Source organism: Ostrinia furnacalis, unplaced genomic scaffold (genome assembly GCF_004193835.3).
Source record: "Ostrinia furnacalis isolate ACB-3 unplaced genomic scaffold, ASM419383v2 OfSCF2409, whole genome shotgun sequence".
Classification (NCBI taxonomy): Eukaryota; Metazoa; Arthropoda; class Insecta; order Lepidoptera; family Crambidae; genus Ostrinia; species Ostrinia furnacalis.
Window position 1 is genome coordinate 109,903 of NW_021132648.1, and position 26,353 is coordinate 136,255.

The 26,353-nt window shown below is 36.2% G+C and overlaps 2 protein-coding genes across 2 annotated transcripts; one reads left to right on the forward strand and one right to left on the reverse strand.

The window, feature by feature from the left end:
- Window positions 1-1,524: 1,524 nt before the first annotated feature.
- Window positions 1,525-21,547, reverse strand: LOC114355470 (phosphatidylinositol-binding clathrin assembly protein LAP-like). Its single transcript, XM_028308318.1, has 4 exons — window positions 21,268-21,547; window positions 11,463-11,605; window positions 8,697-8,772; window positions 1,525-1,625 (listed from the first exon to the last, which is right to left on the reverse strand). Exons 1-4 carry the CDS (start codon window positions 21,416-21,418, stop codon window positions 1,540-1,542), a joined length of 456 nt encoding a protein of 151 aa, XP_028164119.1. The 5' UTR covers window positions 21,419-21,547; the 3' UTR covers window positions 1,525-1,539.
- Window positions 21,548-21,914: 367 nt separating this feature from the next.
- Window positions 21,915-26,089, forward strand: LOC114355452 (pollen-specific leucine-rich repeat extensin-like protein 1). Its single transcript, XM_028308294.1, has 2 exons — window positions 21,915-22,302; window positions 22,638-26,089. The coding sequence occupies exons 1-2, from the start codon at window positions 22,060-22,062 to the stop codon at window positions 24,672-24,674; spliced, it is 2,280 nt and encodes a 759-aa protein (XP_028164095.1). The 5' UTR covers window positions 21,915-22,059; the 3' UTR covers window positions 24,675-26,089.
- Window positions 26,090-26,353: the final 264 nt, after the last annotated feature.

Consider the following 26,353-nt stretch of genomic DNA (forward strand, 5'->3'; position numbering starts at 1 on the left):
AATTTGAATTGAAGCTCTTGCAGACCGGAAACCCATGGATCGAACATTTAATACATTTAATACTTCGGTAAAGATAGAGTTCCCATTTCTTGAATGGTTGTGTATTCTGCTTTGTCTACCGTAACATTGTGATGTCTGACTTTACAATAAATTGTCATTTGAATAACAGAATGATAATCATAAACTGTATTATTCCAAATCCACAAACATATTTTTCATAACAAAATATGACCTTAATATCATTTTCACCGATATAGATTACCGTCCCTTCCCAATTCATGTTTTAGATAATACAAAACAGATGCTGGTGTTATAACTGATATGCTATCGGTATGTGATAATGAGGTCATAAGGTACTATTCAATTGAATAAGTGACTGGTTTACGGTTGCATTCAAACCTTTATAGGTCGGCGAGGTTCATCGCGATAAAGTGTCGTTAGGTAAATAAATCTTTAATAGTAAAGGAATCTTCCTCCGGATTTAATTGATTGCAACTATGTACATAAATTGTAAGTTCATTCATAGTTTTCTGTCAGCTGTTTTTCTTTTGTCGCTTAATATTGTACCTCTAGCCATAATAATATAGTTAGTACAAGGGTCTACCCCTAGGTAGCACACAAAGTACGCACGGCGGGAATTTTCCTATGACTTGCCTAAGCGTAGCCATAGTCATTTAAAAATGTACGTAGATCATGGAAACTGATAGTTGTTACATTACTTCAAGGCNTAATATTTTTACATATAAAAACAGACGACACGACAAGAAATAAGCGAAAATGTGCGAACCAAAGAAGTGAATGCATTCAGAACGCCAAGCGTGCATCTACATCTAATAGATGGACAATCAATCATATGCAAAAAGAAAGCATATCTCCATTCTATAAGATCGAAAAAAAGCTCCACAAAATAATAATCATTCTGCCTGTCTAATGAGGGTTTTCGCGTATGAAAAATCCGCCATAGCAGACGTAGACGCGAGGTCCAAATGCTGCATGATTGGTTATTTTTGACATGACATTGACAGATATGTCAAAATCCACCAATCACGCAGCAGTCAGACCCCACATCCACGTCCCGCCATCTAGCGGATCTTTCATAGGCGAAAATCTTCATTAGTAAAGGACTCCATCTTTTTAATTCAATATGTCAGCTACAAAGCTGCAACGTCTTGCTAGTGTTGCCGAAATAACGATAATTGACTATCGATAGAAGATACTGAATTCAGTTATTCTATTGAGAGACCTTGATACTATCGATTGGAGTAAAAAAGTGGAGTACAAAATTTTAATAAGCCTAAGCGCAGACCAACGACTTAGTAGGCCGATAGTTGGGTCGGGCTGTTAATCAGTATGTGGACAATAGTGGACATGTATGAAAGTGAGCACATTACACCGATTTGTTATCGGCCGATTCTTCATATCATAGAAATTATAATTGGGTCCAACTATCGGCCGACTAAAAGTCGGTGGTCTGCGCCTAAGTTAAGACAGAAACAATCGTGATGGAATTTATATAATGAAATGTTTTATGGAGAAATCTTATTGAATGGAGTCTTCTTGCAACACACAAACATACAAAAAGCTATCACTCTGTATAAACTCACCGATCCTGGCACCGGCCGCGCCTTTCGAAAGCAATGGAGAATAAGAAATAATTAGACAATGTAGGAAATAACAAAGAATTTTCAAATTTACATTAGGTTGTGAAACATTTGTTTAATGCCTAAGCGGTAGATGAAAGAAAAATGAAATAACTTATTCAGTAAGATCAGAGAAATGTAGGTTTGTATTTCAATTCAAAAGTGTACTTTTGTGTAAGCATTTTATGAAGGAGACATTATAAAAAGTAGTTGTAGTAGGTCGCAGCACTTAATTTAAATTGACTTCAAACTTAAGTATAAAATTCCATTGTATGATCTGTATTGGATAATGATGTTAAGAAGGTCATTTCGCTTTTAGAAAAGCCATACTTATTGATATAATACAGCAGACAAGAGTACAAATAACAGTTGTGTCAAGAAACCAGTAACATTGAAAGAATGCGTAACATTTTTTTATTACACGTATAACATGCGTCCATTACCAATTTTCGATGCTCAGTCAATAAAATTGTACGAAACAAAGTAACTTATATTCGTTTATCATTCTTTTAGGCATATGTATAAACGTAACAATTAAGTAATATCATAAAAGCTCGTGAATATCATACCTTATAAGTGTTTATGTTAGAGGTCAATTATTTAAAACCACAAAATTTAATGAAAGCGCTTACCACAGGTAAGGTCAGCACTTAGCGATTAATTGAAAATAATTTATCAAAATCAGGCCACTATTAGTTTATGAACGACAAGTTTTATTATAAACGGTTGGATACAAGTCGAGCTCGGGTACTGAGGGGTTTCCATAACTGTTTCTTTAATTCTTTCAGTCATCTTTCTTCCCCTTGCTTGAAGCAAAACTCGTTTTAAAAAATTTTAGGGCTGCAGAAAGTGCCCTACAGATAGCTATATCGATTGATTGATATATCGAGTGACGACTTTGTCATGATTTTTCTATTGATTGTTTTATTCGTACCGAGCCTAAGCGTCTGTTTTCTTATCTAATATTCGACCAGCAGCAGGGCTAGGCTAGGATGCGCGCCGTGATAAAATCTATCGATGATTTTGACGACAAATCACTTTGACGACAAAGGCTTATCGCCTAAAATCGGTAAAATGGTGCGATAAAAGTTAATCGCGGCGCGCATTCATGTTTATTTGTAATCGTGGGAAATGCCCCAGTGCCTCTATATTCGTACAATCTACAGGTTACTACAATTCTTCACTGAGAGTCCAAGATTTACTTGGTCAATTATAAGTGATTGATTGACGCATTGCACTTTAATATTAAATGTACACATTAAGGCTAATCCACTGTAACAGTTGTATATGACTATTTGACTTCACAGTTCGTTCACCTACAAATAGCAATGTAGGAGTTTTTATTGCACTCACGTATCTCATAGATACGAGCTAAGTATTGTATTAGTGTTTCTTTGTACTGTTTATCACGTTTATTATTTATAATGTTAAATCGTTTGCGCAACGACATGTTGCCATTTTTACTACAGTTAATAATTGTATGTAGATTGTAGGTGTAATTCACATGAGTCTTAGAGGGGGAGTTTTGTAAAATTAGTTTTCTATTTCTATTGATGTCTACTCCCTATAAGGAACCTGCCATATTTCAAGTTTATAGGTGTTCTATTATCTGAGATTTCGTGATTATCAGTGAGTGGTATTACGCTTTTATACAGATTTCTTTGTAATGGTATGGTAACGTATCAGCCTTGATATCAGACAAGGCTAATGTTATGCATGTTGCATTGATTATTGCAACCGTAGAGATGCGTTTATCAGCACACTTGAGGCTTACGCACACTTTGTAAGCATAAGCATCTTATATTTATCTTTTGAATGTTTAAAACACAAGGGAAATTCTAAATAGTTTTTTTTTATTGACCTTACATCCATATGACGTCCAATGCGGGACAAAGGCCTCCGCCATGGACTCTTGGAGGAAGCATCAAGGTGGAAGGTTAGTCCACCTAGTAAGAGGCCTGCTCCAATGTGTCATTCGGTCTGTGGTCATCACTCGAGAACTTTTCTACGCCTACGGCTATTAGCTCTACGAGCTATGTGTCCCACCCACTGACACATGAATTTGGCAATTCTGCAGGCTATATCGATTACTTTGGTTGTTGACATAAATTTTAAACGTCTCCATATGGCATTTCCATGCAAAATTGTAGAGCACGATTTGAGAATGCTTTGGCATGCACGAGATCCAAGATTCCATGACTTATTTACACATGCAGCAGTGCAATAGTGCATCTTATAATCTTATGAATGCATTAGTCCATATTTTGTTGTATATGTTTGTTTTTGACCGCTTTTTGTTTTCAGAAAATATTCGAAATACGCATCATCGGATCTTTTTGAATCATTCTAATTATCGATGATTCGGGATCTGTATAGCCACATCCCTAATAGGTGTTACTGCTTTTATGTCAGATTATACTCAATAAACCTTCATACCTAACTAATTATTACTTTTTTAGTAAAATGTTACCTATTTCATAAGGCCAATTATATTTCAAAGATCTACTCCGCGATGCGACAGCAAACTTCTGAGAGTCTACATAATTAGTGAATGAGAAAATAACAAGAAACTTGATCATTATAAAAATTCACAAGAATCACAACACCGTTAACGGTTACGCACATTCTTGATACTTTAATAATGGGTGGTATAGTAAAACCGGCTCCGGAGCCGTTGATCTAATTTATGCACTCGCCCGGTGACGTCACCGTCTGCAAATATGCATAAATGCATCGCGGGAATGCCACCGGCCGTCGTGAGTCACACGCATTGGAGCCAGGGCTGCCATTTTTTATATTCTTGGACATTATACACTGCGCTGTCCAGTCCCAAAATAAGCAGAGCTTGTAATAGAACAAGATTATGACTTTTTCAGACAGCCAAAAATTACAATATTTTGGCAAAGAAAAAAAATAGTTAAAAATAGTAACTACATTTCAATTTACCAAATGGAATTTAATGATCAAATCACTTTTTATAAGTATTGAACTCCTTGAAGTCAATGAAAATACATTCAAGATTTGATTGACTTCAAGTAGACATTCAGCAGCTTATAAAAGCTTGTTAAAAGGTTCCTTTTAGACAACACTTAACACAAGGATTTAACACTATTCAATAAAGGTTCTCCAATCTAGCACATGTCCCTATGGCAGCCCTAGTTGATGAAACTTTAACAGGAATAGGGGATACTTTTACCCCATACTTATATTGAAATGGGGAATAATATACAAATTCACTTGAGACATTTTGACAGGATAATTCTAGTGATTCTATGATTTCATGATACCTGTTATTATTGTTTAAAAAAAACTGTTATTTGAGGGCAATTTCTTTCCGTCAACTTTCTAATCCTTGGTCATAAAGGCTTAATGGATTTTTAATTTCATAATTTGATTGTATTTTTTATCGAAACAGTAATTAAACCAAATACAAACTAATTCATAAATTGTTATTACTAATTTTATAACACCTTATCTCTAAATTGATCATTATCGTATAATGTATAAATAAATAGTGTTTATCAAAATGAAATTAATGTCTGTAATAACATTTAAGTACGTCGTTTCCAATAATGTATGAATGAAATTATTTTATACATAATATTATGTATTAATTTATGAGTTGTGATTTATAATAAACTAGCTGACCCGGCGAACTTCGTACCGCCTTAGCTTAGAGATTTTCTTTATATTTTTTTCCGTAAAAACCTTGTACAGAGTATTAGAAAACTACAAAAAAAAATCAGCCAAATCGGTCAAGCCGTTTTCATGTTATGTCGTGACAACGGAAAACGGGTTTCATTTTTATATATATAGAAGATAAAAATTAAATTGTTTGACAGTTTAAATATTATAACATACGGTTTGTCGATAGAATCATGTTAATCGGTTTTTAAACAATAATCTTCCACAATAAAAACATAGAATAATCAATAAGTAATATTATTTGCTTTTATTTTATCATACACCAAACCAACTATTGGAACTTGGTTACTATGTATAAGGTAAATGTATATGTACAACAAGGTTATCAATCCATTCATAGTAATGGAAGGCACATATACAAGCTGCGTTAAGTTAGATTAGTTTATATTTAAAATTATCCCCATACATAATATTTAAAGTCTTCGATTTGTTCGGTTCGTACCAATGACCTAGAAATTCTCAGCTACATTTTTATGTTAATTTAATTAATATGATAATGAGTTTTAACGCGATACACTATGTTTTGGTAATATACATTGGTTATGGCCAAGTTATAGATACCGTCCCAGCTATGGCATTGTCAGGAGGGCGCTATTATCAAAGCTGAATTATTAGTTCCGATTATTGCCACGTTGGACAGCCTTAAAATTATTTTTATGTTTTTGATTTTTACCACTAGCTAGGACGTTTCAAAATCGTTGGCTATAAGCCTATGGGCTGACAGGTTAATACCCGTAGTGTCAAAAATAATGCAACGCAAAAGTTATTAAGTAATTTTATTCTAGGAATTGTATCTATACTAATATTATAAAGCTGAAGAGTTTGTTTGTTTGTTTACTTGAACGCGCTAATCTCAGGACTTACTGGTCCGATTTGAAAAAATCTTTCAGTGTTAGAAAGCTCATTTATAGAGGAAGGCTATAGGCTATATACCATCATGATACGAGTAATAGGAGCAGAGCAACAATGAAAAATTATGCAAAAACGGGTTTTCACGCGAACGAAGTCGCAGGCACAGCTAGTTTGGTATAAGTACCAAGTCTACAAACATCTTCGCGTTTCTTTTCGATTAGCAAACTTGTAACAAACTCGCGAACTGCTCCAATATCCGCGGCATCGCCGAATCTCAGCCAGGCCGAGGTCGTGCGGAGTCGACGACCCGAGGGTCAATGGTCAACCACATGTGTTGAGTCGTTTGATGTCATAGCTAGGACTATCGCCCGTATGCACAAACATTACTATGAAGTCGCACAGTACGCACAGGGTGACACATGAAAAAATCACACAGCTCTATTCAACGCTGTGCGTTCGATTTGCTGCTTCACTTAAGCATCGTTTGTGAATACGGGCGTATGAATCGTGGGACTGTTACGGGTATGGGATTTACAATTAGATTTGATAAAGACAATTGACAGCAGGGTACTTGACACCACCAATCAATTGAATAGAACTTTTTGAGATGATAATGATACGGTGTTTCTTCATAACGTAGTTTGTATGGAACATTGTGCCCTGTGACGAATACGCTTTATTTCTTAAAAAAATGGGTATTATATTGGGATCGAATCTAACAACTGTTGATGCTGTGATTGATACTCAGAATCATTAGTTTATAATTTATCTAATCGCTGTAATACAAGCTCTAGTCTAGATTCTAGTTGCTTGACAAACATGTCCCAACGCCTGGGCTATGAAATTATATTCATTGAACTGATTCCGAATGAAAGTAAGAAAATCTACGTCGTAACTTCACAGACCATTGTAGTAAACTCGGAAGTAATTTATTATTAGAGGCGCAAGCATAGATCGTTCCCCGAGGCGCCATAGTTGCTCGAGCCAAAAAATATTTGGCAATACCCGGAGCAGTACGGGACGAGTCATTTCATTACTTACACGATACTTTGCAGCGCCGTACCGCCCATATAGATCGTTTCATCCACGAAGACGCGCCCCACCATTTTTTCGCTAATGTTTGAGTGTTATCGGTACACGCTAAATTATCCATGAGTGCACACGCACACTACAATATTGACACTCGGATTGCTCGGATCCCAGCACCCCGCGCTTCCCTCGTGTGCCTCGACCAAAATTGGTGAGGCGCGTCTTCGTGGATGAAACGATCTACATTCATAGGTAAGACGACGCAGCGCCACCGCTCGGGCATCGCACCGTCGCCGCAACGCATCGTGTGCTTTGGCTCTTACTTGCACAACCGAGACTGCAATTCCTTTTCAGGCCAATCAATTCGGTTAACAAAACGTAAGTGAAAGAATAGAATGACCAGGCTATAGAGGTCATATTCGGATAGCAACATCTTGAACCTGTATGACAACATCGTAGATTATAAACATGTTTGTTGACTGTTAAGTGATATAACTCCGCTAACACGCCAAAACGATACGATTCGCAAATTGATGGATCTTTGGTTAACTCATTTAGGTTTATACATTTTATTGGTTAACGTTATGTTAATCAAATCTGCATAATATTATTATGTTATCTTACCTAATTGCTCAAAATGATTTTTAAATTGTGTGGTCTACCTGGGCCACGAATTAAGTACCTCACACTATGGGGACAATACTATACATAGATATTGTATGAGTATCGTTAGTCCTGCAAATCATTATTATCAATGAATGATAACTGCCAAAGACTGAATCCCATTTCCTTGAAGTTCTATAAATGTACACTCATCGCGACGTTAAATTTATCACCATATTCATAGTATCCGCTCGGCTGTTCCGATATCCGCAATCTAGGCGCAGTTGTTTTGCCTATCTTGTGGACTGTACATACTACTATGTTTTAAACTAAAGCGCAAACCATATAGGGTTAACTGAGTAGTTTTATAAATTGTTTTCTAATTATAGGATGGACACATAATTTTGTTCTAATTTGTTATTATGTGGTACAAAATTACTATATTTATTATGATTTTTTTTAATTCAATTTAATTGATGACCTTCTTAATTAATGAAAACATTAAAACATACATTTTTATATCTATAGGAAACTTTTAGTATCAAATAATTTAGCCAAACTTTAGTTGGGTCACTGGGTGACATAATATAATCTTTTTTATACTCCTACGAATACGATAAAATACAGCAATTAACGATCAATTTCAAAATTTCATTTTAATGATTCACCTTTTTAACATCGACTGATAACGACGAACGAATCGACTTTAAAAAGAAATAATTGGATAGATAAAAATAGATTATTTTATCTCACTGATAATATGTAAATGTAATCATTATTGGTTTTTTGAGTTTCTATTTAGAATATCGTCTCTAGCTTATTTAATATTAAAAATTATGAAATATTAGGGCAAAGTTTACTACATACCTTGTACTCCACTTTTATCTAAGAAATTACTTAGTTGAAACGTAGAATTACTGGATGCTAGGTATTGTGTGAATCTCTGAAAGCAAAAAAACAAAAATACATTAGTGACACATCCTCAAAATTGTCATCCTGTGATTGGTCTAAATATCAAATACAATAAAACTTGACTCGAGCTTAAGTTTGAATGTAGTTCTGAGATCTAGACACGCGGCAGCGTGTCAAGCCAAGTTCAAGCAAAGGAACTGGCTCTAGCTAGCCAGAGTGTAATATTACACGAACCATTTGGTGCCACTTTTGACCCTTCTCTAACTCAAATCCTCTTTAATGTGTTTACGTTGTTAAGGTGTTTACTGTAGTTTAACTAGGTATTAAAAATGGCTGATGTAATGAAAACTGACCAAGTCAAATCTTCTCACATTTTCTTGATCTCAACTTACATAGAACTTGGTACTCATTTAGATCTCCATTATTTTTGCAGCGAAGCCTACAGCCAAGCATAATTTTTGTATTGAACTTGGCTCTCCTTTTTTTCATTTATGTTTTTGGTGGGATATGTTTTACAATACGGAGTCTAATGCTTGGATTTGAAGATAACCCCCCCTGTCAAGAAAATAACCGATCACATGAAATGTGTCGGAAAAACATGTACCCATTGAAAACCTCTAGAAATACTATTTATTACATTTGACACGACAATCAGGAGCTGTCAATTACAATAACATGTTACGCTGGCCAGTCAATAGGCAGGTAATCATAACCAATAAAGCCCTACTCATACAATCCTGTTAACAAGTCTCAGTCATTCTCAAAACGAAGGACAAACCGATATTATAAGATACATCCATAGAGTAGAATAAGCAGGTACAGAAGGTTCAACGATATTTGGTTGAGAGTCAATATCTGTAAAAATAAAATCTAGAAACGTGTAAAAAGTTTTTAGGCCCTTACTTAAACGCATGTTGAATACTTAAAAATGACTTTTCTACAGTTCAACACGCGTGTAACTTTTAGTAGTAAGTAGGGTGTAAGTTTTTAAGACTTGAAAAAAATGTTCTGCCTGAAGGTTCGGCCAAACCAACGCGATCACATGCGATCAACCGGCGTGCAGCGATGGCGACCAGACTGAATCGCCATCGCTGCACGCTGGCTGATCGCGTGTGATCGCAGTGGTTTGGCCGAACCATTAGTTGGAACTTCCTTTTTCTTTGACAGGCAACAAGGCAGTACAAGGCACAGCCAGCAATGGGTTATGTGTCGAAATTCTAAAGCCAAGATAGACCATTCTAATTTCTAAGAAAAGTACACTTATCTATAATTTCCATAGAGTTACCGTGTCAATTTCAATTGCGGCCATAGTGTTCCTTTATTGACACAAGTGGCTGCAATGGCGACAATATTTTGTGTCGTGTCGCGTCGCTGCGCCGGCGCACGATCCGAGAGAAATTAATCGCCATAGTGATTGTTAGCGGCCAGCGATAAGGCTGTGATATGAGTTGCATTTCTTGCTGTTTTATTAGTTCTACTGGCCAATGGTTCTTAGGAATACCATAGGAAGGAAGTCGCAATTCTGTCAGGAACATTTAAGCACAGATTCAGTACTTCATACGCGTAAGGATTCAGATAAGAGTCAGGGACTTGGCATAAATCTTATTCGGACATAGGCAGCAAGTAATTCTGATTTTCAACAATAAATTGAGGTCTCAGGTAGTTTTTGGCACTACGTATGCCCAGCCGGGCGCCTTTAACCTGAGGCAATTATTCTGAAATCATGTTGCGAGGTAGGAGCTTCTCCAAAGTCGACGTCATACCGCTCTCCCACTCATCCCAAGATGGTATACAATTTGGCATCTACGGTGGTTGTAATGGTGTTATTTTGCAATAAAAAGCAGTGTGCTGTTGACTGAACCATGAGCCAAAGCTCACATGTGACAGAAGAACAAAAAATACAGACATCACGTCGTAGAGCAGACACGCTGTTTGTTTTGCATCAATTTCTATTCACCGCTTAATCATTCTGGTGATTTAATGGGACAAACAATCTGGAGCATTGTTCCAGAAGTGTTTGTTTTCCTTCTTGAATTTAATTTATGGGATGGGTACATACTGGTCTGTTACTTTTTATTCTCATCATCATCGCCATATTACGTCAGAAGTGTGACATTTCGCATCCGCTATTGCTATTTTAAGATTTGCACATAAAAACATTATGTAATGAAATTCTATAAGCAGCGCAAAGCTACTTTGACCTATACGAAAAATGCAGTTATAACCTACTAGCAATAATGAATCGAACAGCAATAAGAAGTGAAGGTTGATGATGTGTTAGAAACCTATAGAGAGACACGGGTAGCCGAGGTAGAACGCGTTAGAGGTGCGTTAAAAATCTCTGGTCGATATTGACACACCTCTAGGACGGATATTCTTCGCACGCCTAAAGGATAGTTCTGTCGGTCTCTAAGCGCTCCTGCACACGACGCCGCTACCGCGCCGCCGCTGCACCGTCGTCGCCGCGTCTTTGCACTGTTCATACGCACCGAGTAAAACCGCCGTTGCTGTCACGCTCGCACACTCTCTGCGGGCGCCCGTCCCACAGTCGCGATAGCAATATAATTACGCGCGAGCGATAAGGATGGGTAGCTTGAGGTCATTGGACAAAATTCTACGTGCTCCCGGACTAGACTATACAACTTGACCTAACCAGTAAAGACCAAGTTTCAGGGGGTCTGTCGAAGTACGTAGAATAAAAGTGTAACTTCATGTGCTCACCTCATTGCCATATGCTAATAAATGGTGTACGGTGATGAGTGCTTTGTACACCACCACCCAGTTTGTGTTCTGAGTGCGCTCCACCAAGAGGTTCGCCAGCTGTGGTATTGACACGTTCGGCTCGTTTGTGCAGTGGACTAGATCTGAAACAAGAGGAGACATGATATTTATATTAAGAAATCAGTAGAAAATACTTGAACTTTTAAATGAACAAAATTATCGAGCAACCACTTCACCACCACGACTTGCTGATGGTCGCGGAAAGCACCTGGATTCGGGCAGCGCATGACCGATTGTGGTTGCGGTTTTGTACAGCAGTACACGGAATATGGTTGAACAGCTACAGAGTTCTGCAGTATTTAGCTTGGTTGAACAAACCAATAATTTCATAGAAAAATAAACATCTAAAAGTAATCAAATATTTTTGAAATGCGATACTTTGATAAAAGATGTTATGGTATGAGTCCGGCCTACCTTTTCATGTAAAGGTAGGCCGGATTGGTTTAATTAATTCTCCTGTATGAACCCTATACACATTTGAATTTGAATTGAAGCTCTTGCAGGCCGGAAACCCATGGATCGAACATTTCCCAGCCCTAACTTTAATACATTTAATACTTCGGTAAAGATAGAGTTCCCATTTCTTGAATGGTTGTGTATTTTGTGCTTTGTCTACCGTAACATTGTGATGTCTGACTTTACAATAAATTGTCTTTTTGAATAACAGAACCATTATTAAAATGATTAATAAAGCGCATAAGAATCATCAAGTTTCACGCGCCAACAAAGATTGAGACCACAAAAAAGAATCAGCAATTGTCAATTAACTGACTCAAATGATAAACTGTATTATTCCACAAACATATTTTTCATAACAAAATATGACCTTAATATCATTTTCACCGATAGATTACCGTCCCTTCCCAATTCATGTTTTAGATAATACAAAACAGATGCTGGTGTTAGAACTGATATGCTATCGGTATGTGATAATGAGGTCATAAGGTACTATTCAATTGAATAAGTGACTGGTTTACGGTTGCATTCAAACCTTTATAGGTCGGCAAGGTTCATCGCGATAAGTGTCGTTAGGTAAATAAATCTTTAATAGTAAAGGAATCTTCCTCCGGATTTAATTGATTGCAAATATGTACATAAATTGTAGGTTCATTCATAGTTTTCTCTCAGCTGTTTTTCTTCTGTCGCTTGGTGATAATATTGTACCTCTAGCTATATATTAGTACAGGGGTCTACCCCCAGGTAGCACACAAAGCACGAACGGTGGTACTTTTCCCTGTGACTTGCCTAAGCGCAGTCAGTCATTTAAAAATATTGGAGAAAATGCAAGATACTGAGTGAGAAAATAGATCATGAGAACTGCGAGTTGACCGACTATTATTATTAATTAGTAATTAATGAACTTCCTCTTCAAGTTTCAGTTAGATGGATCGAATGAAAACGCAAGTTAGCGATTCGATTTTTTAGTGTAAGCAAGTAAACCATACAAATAATGTATTGTTATTTTGTTATAAAAGAGTAATTTACTTCCCACACATTGAACGACGGGAAATAATTTGTCAGGTGTTTAAAATATGTAATTTAAAAAAAATCCACTCCCAAGTGCGAATCAGATTCGCAGTTAAGGTTCTGTGTGCTTACCATGAGTTTACGTTAGGTGTGCTCGCTAGCGACTGCGTAAAAAATGACATTAAACGTATGACATATTGTGCAGCGCCCCTAGTGGCTACTTTCAAGAAATAAAATCTTCATAATTTTTTTTCACGTACTCGCTAGCGAGCACACCTAACGTGAACTCATGGTAAGTACACTGTATTAAATTAATTTATTTTATTTTAATATTTCACAATTTTCATAATTTAATTTATTATTGGTTGTAATAGGTACCATAGCATATAAAAACTTTACAAGATTATGTAAAATATCCATGTGACGTCAAATAACAGAAGAACGGGTCGACAGACAGCGGAGCATTAGTAAAAGGTTTTGTTTGGCACCCTTTACATATTAAGGAACCCCATTAACCAAATTAAAATCCACCACGTATCCTTGAAACACGTCATTAGCTAGGACAGCGAAATTGCAACATCAGAGGTCATTACGCCAACAGTGGGAGGCCAGTGATCATTGAATGGCGTGGCTAAATCATTATTGTTGTCAACTGAACTTGACCCGCTAACTGTTTTAACTGCTACGCAATTTTCGCCAGTTTTCATTCATGCATGTTCGTTCGTTTCAGCCAAATGACGTCCACTGCTGGACAAAGGCCTCCAAGGTTTTCCACAATGAACGGTCCTGCGCTGCCCGCATGTACACAAGTATAAATAATAATCATAATAATAATAAGTCATTTATTTCAACACACAGTCATAGGTTTAAGGTTACAGTTAATAATTATAATAATAAGATGCAAAAGGCGGTGATCCTCAGCACGGCACGCATTGTCCGGAGGTTCCTCAGCCTGTGACCCTACCACCGGTAGCTTGGGCCCTGCTCCGCTACCAGCGGAATAACTATTTTTAAGTATTTTTTTATAATGTATTTTTTTTTTTTGATAATTTACATTGTAAAAAAATATTTAAAATTAAGAACCAAGGTTAATAAAGAGAATAATAATAATAAAATATTTCAATTTCATTTCAATTCACATAATTAAATTAAATTCAAACAAGTCAATAAAACACGTATACATACAAGTAAGTATCAAAACAAGTGTGAACATATTGCGATCTGCAATAAATGTGTTGAACTGTTGAATTTAAAACTACTACACCAATAATGCAGTGGTGGGCGTAAATTACCTGACGATGAAGATGATATAGGTAAATACTGGTATTTAATTTTGGACATAGCACTGATTTAAAAAATATAGGTACCTAGTGGTAGTAGATCAGTCGAGAATTTGACAAATAGCTAAATATCGCTATCTTGCCACGCCACGACAAATAAAGACATAACCATAAGTTTAGGGCTTGAGTTGATTTAACTTTTCGTTAAAGTTCAGTAACAAGCAATCCACTGCTGAGCACAGACTGTCCCTCATTAATGCCACTTACCAAATCCAGCGTACATTGTCGTCGACGAAAATAAAACTCCCTTTTCCCACTAAAAGCATCTCGACAGCAGGCTAACCGTCAACAGACCCTATTAGGGTTCCATTTTTCCACCCTAACCAACCCAAAAGTGCTTCTTTGTTTGGGAGTCAACGTGTTAAGTATTCACCATTTATGGACACTAGCTTCTGACTGCGGAATCTGCGGATATACTTAAGAAATCATGAGTCCCAGTCACTAATTTGCATTCCCTCGTTCATATCTCAAATTTTGTGTGTTCTTCTTAGCCTATTAACCTTTTCTGAAGTTGAATATTTCTATATGGGTCAGTGATTTAATATGAACAAGTAACCGTAACAAACCGACAGACAAGATTAGAATCTTTCTACATGATAACTAATGATTGTTTCTATTCCATCATCGTTCGTTTCAGCCAAATGCAGTCCACTGTTGGACAAAGGTCTTCCCCAAGTATTTCCATAACGACCGGTCCTTCGTTGTCCACATCCAGGTCATCCAGGTACTTCATGTCGTGACCTTCAACAGCCTTATTCCATCGTACTTATATTGAATTTTCTGGATAGACTAATTGTATCCGCCCTGCCTCTTGTCTTCGTTTATTCTACGCCCTTGAAGCCTCTTCAGCTATTGATTTCTCTTAATCCTCGAGACTTCTTCTCAGAATATCGTCCTATAAATAGATACTCAAGTTTCCAAGAGCCTACAAAGGCAACCTTCAACGGGTAAGAAGTTAGTTTTTCTCCGAGTATACATGATAGACAATGATGTTGCGTACATTAATTATGCCACATTGAAAACATTGTGGACACGGCAAATGTCTAATTGCCAATGATATTTTATAGCAGAATTGCTTTAGTGTCGAACATTTAGATATTCGCAATGTAAATAACTAGTAAGTAATAACGTACGCGTATGGGATCTTAACTGCTTTTTTTGGTGTAATCGATAAAACCATTCAGCCATTTTTCCGTGAATATTATGTGTGCAGATAGATTTATAGATACTGTAAAATATTTTGCATGCTTATANCCCAGGACCGGCCGTTGTGGACATCTTTGGGGAGGCTTTTGTCCAGTAGTGGACATAATTTGGCTGAAATGAACGAACGAACTGCAAACATCTTGGTGTTATGAACATGCTATGTGTGTCGTAAGCGTGCTAAATAACGATTTAATTCTTGGAAGCCTTGAGGCTTGAATTAGTCCTATGATGGGGAATAAAATGTGCCATTACCCGGATTTACATTAAAATAGAAATGAGCATTAACGATCACGAACACGTATTTTACAATGGTTAAAATCGAACAGTGATCCATTAAGAATTGTTATTTGGTTCACAATTGTATGTTACAAAAATAAGGTCGGAAAATTATGATAATTACATGATACAAAACTATTATTTTGTGTGCGTGACACGATATTCTATTTAAAGGGATATCTAAATTGAATTGTGAGTAAACGTGGAACGAGTAAACAAATTGTATTCGTTCCTATTACAATACAAATACACAATTATTTACTTGACCACTATTTCCGTTAATAAATCGAATAGGAAAATCCGTATGCACTGGACGTATCGAGAAATTTTTTGAAAAACTTTCGATCATGAAGAAAAAATAAGTCTCACTGCTGTAAATTAGGAATAGTATTGTAAATTGCTACATTTATGTTATCCTATTCATACAACTCAATGAGATGAACGAAACTGTAGAGTAGTAGAAAGACACGTACGTAGTTGAAATTTTAACAATTTGTATTTTAAGATATTAAGTTACGTTATTTCCACAATAAATTGGGAATTATCGATAGTTTGGAAACACTACTTGCTACTTGATTTGGAAGTAATCAAGTAATCTTTGCACAAGGTTCAATAATTGATTATCACCGCAATTCAACGCTCATTTCTTTCGCACTATTGTTGACTTTAAGGCCGTTTAATCAGCTGTGTATGATCTATCCATCCCTTTCAGTTGTAGGGAGATGTCGAGAGAGAGAAAGATAGACCACAAAATATGGAAACGGAGGGATTACAATCTCATATTGTGGTAGGTACATTAGCTTTTCGCCCGCGTGAAATTTTATGTCACGGAAAAACTGTCGCGCTCGTCTCTGTTTCAAAAACCGGGATAAAAACTATCCTATGTCCTTTCCCGGGACTCAAAGTATCTCTATATCAAAATTCATCAAAATCGGTTCAGTGGTTTAGGCGTGAAAGCGAGACAGACAGATTTTCGCATTTATAATATTAGTAGGATTGAGCTGAGTGAGACGTTAAAGGGACATTATAAATATAAAAGCCGTACCGGTCCATTCATTAATTCAACATTGCAATGAATAGGTCTAACGACTTTCGATTCATTGCCTCTTTTGAAACATTGTTTATACCCGATCGGGCAGCTTTGAGAAGCTCAAATGATACTTTGGCTGTCTTTTGTTGTGGTATTCTTTATTGTAATTGTAATATTTGTAGAGATGAACCTGGCTTGAGATTCTTTCGATTTCCAAGTTTAGTATTCTAAGCACAAACCTCGTCGAGCCTTTGCTCGACATATCGTGTCGTCCAAAAAATAGAATAGGTACATTTTCTAGCCGAGTAAAATACGAGTCTGGCATTTTCCTTTATTTTTTGATGATTTCAATAATAATTCTGAAAGTGCTAGTTGACATTTAACGTGACAGAATCGTTCACTTTCCTAAGTTATTACAAGAGAAACAACAAGAGCTGAAAATGTTGATATTTATTTACAGTTTTCTAATACACATATTTGGGGAAGGTAATTATTACAAGTTAATATCGATAATGAGACGACTTAGTACTTTTAACCTCGTTTTGCCGTAACTATAACTATTAAGCATTAGCTATATGAAATGTGTGTGTACGATAGATATTTTAGATGTCATCAATGACCTACATTTTTAAAACTATTTTGATATTCTATTCTATCCGTCTCCCTCACTTAATTGCTCTGGGAAGGATGCGTGAAAGAGAGGGATCAAGCTTACAACTCGAAATCGTTTTCCAAGTAGACCGAGACCCGGGGTTAAATATCTTTTTAACTTGAACTGGGACGTAGCTATTTCTGGTGTACGGTCAAGGACAACGTAGCTGTAATGTAGACAAATTATGCAAGCAGCATAGCGCCTATTATTAAAACGGCTTTTCAATATCTTCAACAGTACGAGTTTACTCTCAAAACTTTCCTGAAATCGGTGTAATTTGATATTTATAAAAATAAAAGATCGACAATCGCTTGGGAAATCAAAGAAGCAAGCTCGTCAAATTATTGTAAATCAAATGACAGATGGATAGACAGGACATTAAATCACGCAGGCAAGATGTGATACAAAATCGACGATAAATGAAAAGCTTCAGAGAGATGTTGGAAATGCTTAGCTGACGATCAGACTCGATGTTATGTCCCCACCATTGGACTTATTATGATGATGACATCAATAGATGACGATTTAGGGTGTGTATTTAGTTAGTTGAGGGAAGAGTGACTTTGACTTAAAGTCCTATATCCCCTAGATGGGGCAGAGGGCGTCCATAATAGTCCTCCATCGCGTTCGGTCTTGAGTTTCGCGTTTGATCTGGCTCCAAGTCTTGCCGATCTTCTTCGCCTCGTCTGCCACAGTGCGCCGCCAAGTTTGCTTGGGGCGACCAAGGAGGGTAGAAGAGTATGCTAAACGATTTATTTGCAGATATTACACTGTCATTTGAATCAAATACTTCGCTAAATCTATTCTTACTTATAAGGAAATGTAGAGGAGAGTTGCATGAAGGTAATCTCCTACAACCGGAATATGGATGTAATTTTTTCCACATAGCAACATCTACTCGCATTACAATGTATTCACGCGTCTGGTTTCATGTCAGGATACAGATAGCTCTTTAAATTCAAAACGCGATATCACGTACACCAGATGTCGTTACAATGTAATCGGAAAAATAATACATTGGATGAGCGTGAGCATGAATATCTTGTTTATTAGATAATTTTTGTTTGGCTGTTTGTAGGTAAACTTTTATTGATGCAAGATTTTAAAACAAAAGATATATTAAACAGGCTAAAATATAGCGCTACAAAAGACTAATATTGGTAAATACTTTGTGCGAAAAGTATAGCGGAAGTGTAGTATTCCCCAGTTAATAATAACTCCATAAACACGCACGCCATAAAACAGGCATGGTGTTTGCGCTTACGTAAACAGCTGATCACCATGCGTGTGTCGTGCAATGACGTCACAGGCGGCGACGGCTGGGCCATCCCAACTTGAACGAGGGGCGGAAGATTCTAGATTTCTGGATACTCAAGGGCGATATGGGGCAATGGCCTCGTTTACTTAGGGCTTCCACATTACGGCTCGAGTTCATTTCTCAGCTTATAGCTCTGTATCAACTTTTTGCAAGTAGCAGAGGCTCCATTACACTCAAGTTAGCTCAAAAGAATAGATTCTCAAAAGCCTGTATGGTTGAATTTAATACTAGTTTCGTTTCAGAATCCGGGTCATTCTATAGCTGTGACCAGTAGCGCAAATCTTCGCTACTTTTATGCTACAGCCCTAATTTATTTTGTTCAAAAGTGAAAAAAATGTGACTGTCAAACAGGGCTGAACTTTGCGTGTTCGCTTATCTTAAGTTTTAGATTAATGTTTTTTCCGGTAACTAGAAGAAATAAACCTATTTTTTACATAATATTATCGTATTACCTCACTAACTAGTAAACCGTAAGTAGGCCTATACCTAGAACAAATCGCCGATGAAGTTGAATAAGATGAATTGAGTTTGAACATGTTTTTATTTCTTTGTATGGAAATTAAATGCCCACGCAAATCCTGTCTGTCCCGTGACGTCATATGCGTGTCACCTTGACGCGAATTTCGTATTCCAGACTCGATAAAAAGGCTAATGTAATGCCTTGTCGTATCGAGTCTAGCAAAACGGCATCGAATGAGGTGAACCTTTTATAAGTAAAACTGTTTATTTTGATAAGTTTTTTTGCACTCAGCTGATTAGGCGGGCGATAACCAATGACAACACGGTCGGCGTAGGCAGGACAATCTTGACGCAGATATTTTGACGAAATAGAGCAATGACCTTCTGGGTCAAGATGTCAGCACAGTGCAATGGCAAAGTGCAAATAAAACAAGATGATTAATAGGATGATGACCTGTGGTCATTTTGACTAAGTTTTTAAACAATATCATGTACCTCCCTACCTATCTACTCAAATTATGGTAGGTGAACCAATTCAATTGACTACTTACCTATTTTTTAGATATGATAACTGCTTGACATTTTATTTAGATTTTTGGTGTTCATGCAGTGTCAATCACATTGATTTCTAGTAACAGTGAATATACAGTGACTCAGCTAGTATTTACTCAAGGTGGGTAGGTATTTACTCAAGTGCCCAACTTATCTACCAACAAAAATGTGAGACCAATGATTTTCTAAGAAACATTAAGTTTAATTTTTACCTAAAGTATTTCTTATTAGATATTCCAATTAGAGTAATTCTAAATGGTCACAACCTATTTACTGAGGAAGTTAATTACAATATTGCTTGTTCATTCACTTCAATCAAATGCAGTCCAGTGCCTAATTTTTGATTAACTTTAAGACAAATATTTCCTAAATAATACATTCCAATCAGTCGGACAGGGCATATCAGAATGTGACACAGGAAACTGGCCAGCCGGTTATCAGCGCAATCACTGCAGTGCATCCATGCCCAGCCTTTTTCACAGTTATCACTCATAAATTATTATTTCATGCCTACTTTTTGAGTTCGAACAACATGATGAATTTGAAATTGAATTTGAAAATTAAGAAAAGAGCAATAGTGTGAGTGTGACATAATAATAAGTTTTCTTAAGCATAGACATGAGAGCTTTCAATTAGTACAAAATTCACAAAATTAGTTTCCAATTGGTATCAGTAATATAATAAAGTTTCAGATTTTTAGGATTGAATTTAAAAATACATTCACAATCTTAATTTGTAAATAGATGTGGGGGTTTTTAGTTTAGAATTATGTATTGAAATATGTTACATTTTTCTTGAAGGCAAAGTACAGGCCTGTGATTCTGTATTATGATTACACATTAATTTTAATGCATTTTTACAATCTTTGGCTGAGCAAATTATCAGAATCAAATTTTACATTCATTATTATTTTAACACAAATTGTGTGGGTAGGTACCTACAATGTACAAAAAAATGCAAAAATACCCACAAGAAACCAATTAGTTCTGTGAAAAACTGAAAAGGAATTAGAATGGTGTGAAATTACAATTTGCAAAACAAGTTGTTACATACTCAATAATGATCAAATGTTGTTATTACATAAAACCAATAGCAACTATCAACTTTTTGCATTTACCAGCGTGTTACATACCATCCCCCGGTTCTTTCACATGACATAATAGTAAAACTGTGTCAAGATGCATTGTGAAGCCGTGAGATTCAATTATGTAAAATATTTCGACACAAATTAATTGGTCATACAGTAACATGTTTTTATGTGGTAGCCCGACTGAATCTGTGACGTCTGCTCAACCTGCGACCAACGATCGAAACGAATATTCAAGATCACACTATCGACCATTGGCATTTGCTACCACTGCTCGGCCACCAACAATACGCGAATCGAATTACACCTCAAGATCGAACCAATTCTAACACTAAAGCATAATCATAACAATACTCACAATCTAAATGTTTCTTTTTCGGTGCAATCATTTCTTCGGTTGTAGCTTTGCATACTGACTTTGCTAATCCTTGGCCGGCGATACTGTGCCGAGCGGCCAAAAACCTATCGTTTATAGTCTGACCCGCCATCCTCACGTTCAGTCCTGACATAAACTATTTACACCAAAAAACGACACTTATTTTCGCGTTTTTTCGAACAAGTTCACAAAATTATGACGATGACGGGTAAAATAATGTCACCGCCCCCCCGACTGGCACAATACTGAATTTCAAGATGGCGGCCACGACTGAAGAGGTATTGCTATTTGAAAAAAGCACATAATCTTGTGACTTTGCAAGTCGTTTATCATTTTCCCAGAATTAAAACATTTATGTCCTGCAATTTACTTTAGCGATAATCAGATTTTATTTTATTGCATTATCGCTTGATCTTCTCCAAATATGTTTTTTTTTTTTTAATCCTTCCTGGCCTGGAAATTTGTCTTAAATATGATTATTATGGAGAACTGGAGAAGAGGATTTCTTGTCTATGTTTATACCACAGACTAAATACGAATTCGTGGAATTTTTAAAAAACAAAATTGTCTATGGCATTCATATGTTTTCCGAATGTCTTGTTGTATTGTCAGCCATATTACATTTTGCAAAGAAATTCATGATTTTTACATAAACAGTTAAGTGTTTCCAGAATAGTCTTGAATGTATATTTCAGTCAGGATATTTTGTTAAATAAGTAAACGAGAGGGACATTTCGGTGCAGTCATCACAGCTATTTTCTAACGGTTAGCAAGATGGCAAAGAAAAAGCCTAAACCGAAAGTTTCGAAGCCACCAGTGGCAAGCCCTACGAGTAGCACATTATCAGTTCCTAATAAGACTGATATTGAAGCAATAGCCGCAGCCATCTGCTCCGCAAACCAGGCTGTTTTCATGAAAGTTTGCAGGCTGTGCGAGTCGAGAGATGGGCCTTTCCTGAATATATTCGATGCGGACAAAGTTACTGCTAAGAAAATTGATGAATTGATGCCTTTTGGGGTGAGTACATAGACATAGTACCTATTTTGCCTTATTCAAAACTTTCACTGTGAGCAATAATGAAAGCTCTACAATATGTATGAAGTACACGCATGTTTTACCCAAATTCTGCTTTGTACTCCTCAACGCAAATTAGTTGAAATAATATACTTTTTGAAATACTATTAGAATATTGTAATATGTATCACAAATACCTAAGATTGCTCTATAATCTAGTATGTAATGATAAGTTATTGGTATTTCATTTGGTCTGTTATTTGTATTTTACAAAAAAATTACATTGTATGTCTTTCTAATTTTATTACAATCAAACTTAAACATATTTTTGTCAACAGATTGCAGAAAATGATGATCTGCCGCACAAAATCTGCTTCCGCTGTTCAGCCAAAGTGGAGGAGTTGTATGAATTTATTCAGAAATGTATTAAAACCCAACACAATCTGAACACTACTATGGGAAAGAAAGAACCCATCTTAACCAAGACAAGAACCAGAACTATATGGGAGGAAAAATTGAACAAATCAAACATGTCTAATGACGACATTTGTGATGCGTTGATTAAGAAGGCCATGGAAGGTATTAAAGACATTCCTCTGAATCCTATACCGTTCGAAGACGAAAAGCCTGAACCACCTGCACCTGTTAAAAAGGTTTTCAAACCAAGAACTGAATCACCAAAACCAGCGTTGGTTGAAACAAAAGCCAATAAATCAGAAGATGTGAGTTCAAAACAAACAAAATCAAGTCCTGATAGTTGTGAGCAGAAATTTATACCAACTAGGTCATCACGCTCCCAAAAATCTGATTGTTTGCTTGATGGGTTACCAGATTATAAAAAGAAGAAGCCACCTAGTAAACAAAGTAATGAAACAAATGATAAGCCTAAGGAAGAACCTCAAACAAAAAGAAATACAGTGCAGATTAGTTCTGATGAAGAAAGCTCTGATGACTCAGATAATAATACAAAACCACCTCCAGTTAGCCAGCCTAAACCGGTCGAAGAACCACCTAAGCCTAAGCCAGCTGAAGAACCACCGAAACCATTTAATATTATGGACCATGTCAGTATGATAAAAGTTAACGGTGTTGGAGTGCTATTCCAGTGTAAGCTATGTAACAGAAACTTCCTCAAAAAAGATGTGGTTATCACTCATGGCTGTGCCAAGACAGGAGTTCCAAAAGTAGATTTTACAAAACATATAATCCAACCGGAACCACCAAAAATTTCAACAGTTAAGTACATTAATACTAAAATTGATGGGGAACTAAAAAAGCCTAATCCTGATAAGTTGAATACAACTAAAGCTGAATCAGATCCTAAACCTGTGCCTGAGAGCAAACCCAAGCCAAGAATTGGCCCTGCCAGTAAAGTTAAGCGTATTAATAATCATGATTCACTTATTGGGATGACTGTAGCTCCTATCTCTGATGAATCAAATAATCTACCAAGAGATCCCCAACCTAGGGCTCCATCGCCTAGGGAGCCACCAGTCAAACAGAAATCTAAGTCACCTCCAGAAACGCCAGCTGGCATGCCATCTGTAGAATTTCCGACAGCTCCAAGTTTAAATTCTCGATACAAATTAGTGCCAGGGCCAAATAATACTTTCCAATTAGTAGAAGAAAAGACTGCCACCGGAAATAATACAGAGACTGAATCTTCTAAAAAACGAAAAAGTGACGATGTTACACCAGTTGAGAGTAAGAAATCTAAGCAAGTAAGTGAATCATCCCGTAGACAAAAAACAAATACTTCCGATGTTATCTCATTAGATGGCCCGTCACCACAAATCTCTAAAAAGTCAGACGAGCAGCCATATCCAGTAGGGTTGTTCCAAACAATGCCACATCATTCCAGTATCTACCCAGCCGCAGCACCTCAACCGCCTACTTTTACTACTCCAGCTATGAAAAAGCAGTCGTACACAATAGTACAGACTGGCAATCCAAGTAAATTATTAATATCCACAAAACCTCAGCCTCCGCCGCCTGAAGAAGTATCTAAGAAGCGGCCAAGAAAAAAACATGAAACTAGAACAGATCCAGACCAGCCTTTTAATGTCACTCTGGAAGACGCTGCTCATCCAAAAGATCATGGATTTTTTAATTTCATCAATGTTGATCCATTGTTACAACCGTCGTATGTTTTGCCCACAGATAATATAATTCAGGAATCTCAAATTTCTACTTCTAGCTCTGTTTTAAAATCGGCAGCTGATAATGACAAGGAAAAGGGGAAATATTCGTGTAATATGTGTGGAGATAACTTTACACGGGAAAAGAAATTACTAGCACACATACAATCACACTACAAACAAATGGACGAGGAGGATATGCAAAGAGAAAAAAATAGTAAAAAACGTAGAAAGTGATTGTAACGTTTCACTACTTTGCAGTGTGCATTTAGATAAGTTTAGATGCAACATAATAATAACAGTTAATATTACAAACAATTTTGGTTATATTAGGAAAAATTGAATTTCTTTAAAGTATATTATGTAAGTTATATTTTTTATTATTAATGATTAGAGCAGGAATTAGGCAGACTTGTGATAGCATAGAGTAAAATATGATTTATGTACAAATCTCGAAAATATGTATAGGTATTTTGAATTTTACTTTGCTATCACAATTTTGCATTCTTGCTTACTTTATGAATGTGTTATTTTAATAATATTATGAGGAGTATTTTTTCCTTAATAGGCATTATTCTGTTGTCCTTCGGTTAAGTGAAATATGTTTCTGAGTAACTAGCAAACTGAGAATTTGTTAATGCATTTAAACAATTTAAAAGTATAATCTATGTTTTTGTTTCATTAAGAGAATGTTTCTTATAATTTGTTTTTAAAATGTTCATTTGGTGGTTAAAAAACCTCTCTTGCTTTATTTATTCCTATCAATACTTCTATTAAATATTCATTAGACCACATTAGGCAAATTTAAAATTGTTCAATTGTGAGTGGATATAAATTGGGATATATCTATTTTCTATTATATTTTAAGCTTAAACTTTGTAATGAATGATTACATTTTGATCTGAATACAGGTTATTTGTATGTTCTTTAAAATTTTCAATTGATCTAAGCCTAGGCGCAGACCACCAATTTTTAGTTGGCCGATAGTTGGGTCGGGCTGTTGATCAGTATGGAAATGTATGAAAGTGCGCACATTATGTACACCGAGTTGGTATCGGCCGATTCTTCATACAAACTAGAATCGGGCCCAACTATCTGCCAACTAAAGTCGATGGTTTGTGCCTTGGCTAATACTAGATAACTAAAGTTTTTAGAATCTTATTAATAACCCTCCATAAACGCTCACCAGTTGGCGCCACTGGGTTATCAATGGAGAAGTTTTGTCAATCTCGACAACGCGCCAGGGGTGGTAAGCATTGTTTTTGGAACTAGAACGGGTGGCCTGAATCAAGGCACCGCCCTATGTTTGAGTTCCACGCGAAAATTTGTAGGTAATTTAAATAATTTCTAGAAATCTAGACGGATTAAAAAAAAAAACTTGACCGTCTTTTTAGTTTTGGTCTATATTTTAATCCCATTCAGTGAAATATAATGTTTTCAACATCAGAGAACTTATCCATTACTCGTGGCTAAGACAGTGGCGCCAATTAATGAGCGCTTTAATTTATTTATTGATTAAATTTCTAGATAATGGTCAATTTCATATTTCAATGGACATGCATAGAGATCCTGTCTACGGTGTTATTATCTAGTGATAATTATTTTATTGCTACTTAAAATTTAAGAGTTGTATATAAATTAAATGTGAAGTTAAAAACGAAATGTTTGAATTAGACCCAGTGAAGTTTTTGCTGTCGTGTTGTTACGCAAGTATTGATGAACTACACCATTAACAGGGGGGCGCGGGCATCACCATCGTTCTACCCAGGGTTCGAAAATATCCGATATTTATTATAAATATCAAAATATCGGATATTTATGATATATATCAGATATATATCAACTTTGATATATATCAATTTTGATGAAAGCCATACTATTATTTTATTGTATTATTCATGAATACTATTGCAAAA

Coding starts and splice junctions, on each gene's coding strand:
- LOC114355470 (XM_028308318.1), bottom strand. CDS start 21,418: ATGTCAGGACTGAACGTGAGGATGGCGGGTCAGACTATAAACGATAGG. Junction 11,606..21,267: donor GAAAAAGAAACATTTAGATT/GTGAGTATTGTT, acceptor CTCTTGTTTCAG/ATCTAGTCCACTGCACAAAC. Junction 1,626..8,696: donor AGATAAAAGTGGAGTACAAG/GTATGTAGTAAA, acceptor TGCTTTCGAAAG/GCGCGGCCGGTGCCAGGATC.
- LOC114355452 (XM_028308294.1), top strand. CDS start 22,060: ATGGCAAAGAAAAAGCCTAAACCGAAAGTTTCGAAGCCACCAGTGGCA. Junction 22,303..22,637: donor ATGAATTGATGCCTTTTGGG/GTGAGTACATAG, acceptor TTTTGTCAACAG/ATTGCAGAAAATGATGATCT.